Source organism: Atta cephalotes, assembly GCF_000143395.1.
Source record: "Atta cephalotes unplaced genomic scaffold scaffold00044, whole genome shotgun sequence".
NCBI classification, from domain to species: Eukaryota; Metazoa; Arthropoda; class Insecta; order Hymenoptera; family Formicidae; genus Atta; species Atta cephalotes.
In genome coordinates, this window is record NW_012130108.1 from 528030 (window position 1) to 530721 (window position 2692).

General features: G+C 30.2%; 1 protein-coding gene across 1 annotated transcript in view; it reads left to right on the top strand.

Moving 5' to 3' along the window:
- Positions 1 to 1422, top strand: part of LOC105622373 — a 13120-nt gene extending 11698 nt beyond the window's left edge. Inside the window, exons 13-14 of the mRNA XM_012203796.1 lie at positions 82 to 264; positions 1264 to 1422. Coding sequence (XP_012059186.1) covers positions 82 to 264; positions 1264 to 1422 — 342 coding nt within the window. The remainder of the gene's footprint in view (positions 1 to 81; positions 265 to 1263) is intronic.
- Positions 1423 to 2692: the final 1270 nt, after the last annotated feature.

Here is a 2692-nt window from a genome sequence, read left to right on the forward strand (position 1 = left end):
ATATATATATATATATATCAAGAAACGGTGATGTGCACGGCGAAAAATAATTTATAATAGATTGTTTTATCATGTGCATAGTTGCCGCACGAAAGTAGTCCCCAAGGAGGAGGTTTATTGCCCGTGGCTACCGGCAATTGGGGATGCGGAACTAGATTGAAAGGCGATCCGCAACTGAAACTCATTATTCAATGGCTCGCTTCCTCTCTAGCAGGAACACCAAGATTAATCTATTACACCTCTGGCAATTCCAATCTATCCAAGGTAAAGGAAATGATATTATTCTATTTATATTCTCTAATCAGGATATTTACTGATTAACTTTGTAAAAAAATTCCGTGAGAATTCCCCGATTTTTCAGATATTTTTGAAATTCCAGGTAATAGAGATTAGAGAATTTTTCAATCTAATTTTGAAATAAATTAGAGTGCAAACAATTTAAATCTTCTATTAATTTCCAAATAAACTATATTTGAAAATTAGTAGAAGACAAGCACTCCACAAATCTAGTATATAGGAAAGAGTACTGCGATATATACAGCATTTTAATTAGTTATTCTATTCTGCAGAGTATTATTTTCTATTGTCACTTTTTCTTATAAACTAGCGAGACACACGAGAATGTACGTAAATATACATAAATGTGCCATATTTATTGCTAATCAATATTCTGTTATCGAGAAAAAATGATAAAAAAACGTTTTCAGAAACAATTTAAACTTAAAAAATAAAATTGCAAACATTTCTCCGAATTCTAATAAAATTTCATAGAAATTCCTGAACTTTTTAAATCAAGGATAAAAAAGAATTTCTCTAAAAATTTCAGATTTTTCCAGATAGTAAATATCCTACTAATGATAATTCAGTCATTCACATAATGATAATTCATTCACATTATATTGGATTATATAATCCAGCATTTAACTATAGCAGCATATTATAATTAATTTTGACAATAAAATAATATTTAAGGGAAATAGTAATAATAAATAAGGGAAAAAGTTCGTGGCGTTTTTCCCGTTACATCTAATGGGAAAAACGCCACGAACTTTTTTCCACACCTAATATTAAATTCTATTAAATAACGTGACAATATTATTATTGATTATTTAACCGTTTAAAATATTTATATGCTTTTATATTTAACTTTACTAATTTCATGTATAGCAACTTTTTATGTATTAGCAGCTATTTATGTATATTAATCTAGTATAGTGCAAGTTGAATTCGCTAATAACTATTCATCTAAAATTTCAATTTCAGTTAGACACTGTGAGCAGAGTTCTGATAGACAGACGTTGGTCGGTGGGTGATCTTGCCGCTGCGACGCTGAGGTATGCTATGCACGCGATCGAGGAACGGATGGCAGGAAAGAATAGTCTTTTCGAGGAGATCATCGGGATGGATAAATCGAGTCCTTAGCCCGATTCGATGCTGTCCGTTCTGGTGGACGTGTTAGCTACCATGATCGAAGACAGCCTACTGAAAAACTAATAATATATTACATATATATCTCTTCCGAGAAAGGAACATACAAAAAGAAAAGAAACGAACGGGTACTTGACTGTAGTAATAAGATCGATAATTAATTTGTAATCTTAGATGAAACATGTTATACGAGTTTCATTTTAGCGAAAGAGAGATTGATTCAATTTTACTTTTCTTCTTTTTTGTTCGAATTACTACTCTCCTCTAGCATATCAAAATGATATCAGGCAAATTCGCACAATTCATTGTACAAGGCAATATATCAAATAGAAAAAAATAGTCGCTGCGATATTTTCTATAGTCTATGTATGTAGCGTGCTGTCGAATGATTATATTATAGGGATCATCTGTGTCACATTTCCGCAAGGAAGCAATGGAGAAAAAATAGCGTGATATCTCGGAAGTTCAGTTGTTATTAATGTCACGTCATCGTAAGAGAACGTGACAAACTCTCTGCAATTAGAAATCCTATAAATAAGAATTTGGCCAAAGCGAATAAAAAATATAAGATAGATAGTTATCTTTTTTCCTTCTTTTTCTCACTTTCTCTCACTTTGCGAAAATGTACGAACTATACATATATTGAATGGATCATAAGAGATGATCAAAGGATCAAAAGACTGATTCACTTTGGCCAGACTTTTATTACAGGATCTATCTGTAATCATAACGGTCTAGTTATGTACGAAAGGTCAATTCTGGTTTTACTTCATACAGAATGAGTAACTGATAACACAGTTACATGCAATAACTAATGAGGCACAATATACTATATTTTGTACAATAATATTTTTAAGTCATTCTATATTTTAAGTCGGAGATATATATGCGTAATATGCGAATAGATTTTTAGAAAGAGAAACTTTTAGTATTTTATAATAAAAGATTATAATATATAGGCAATTTTTTTATGAAGGTAAAACTTGTGTGTATACACAAGTCGCTACTATGAAATCATAAATTGGGATATAAAGAGTAGGTAATATATGGCCTATAAAGGAAAAGGTATGCTTGGTAGTATGTAAATCAATTAAAATGAGGTCTTCCATTATTAAAGCAAAACGTGTGAAAGTATCCTATGATTTGTATATATTCTCGCTGTATTTCTCATTCTAAGCAATGATAGGAGTGTTTAAAAAACATGTATATATATATATATATATATATATATATATATATATATACATACATATATATATATATA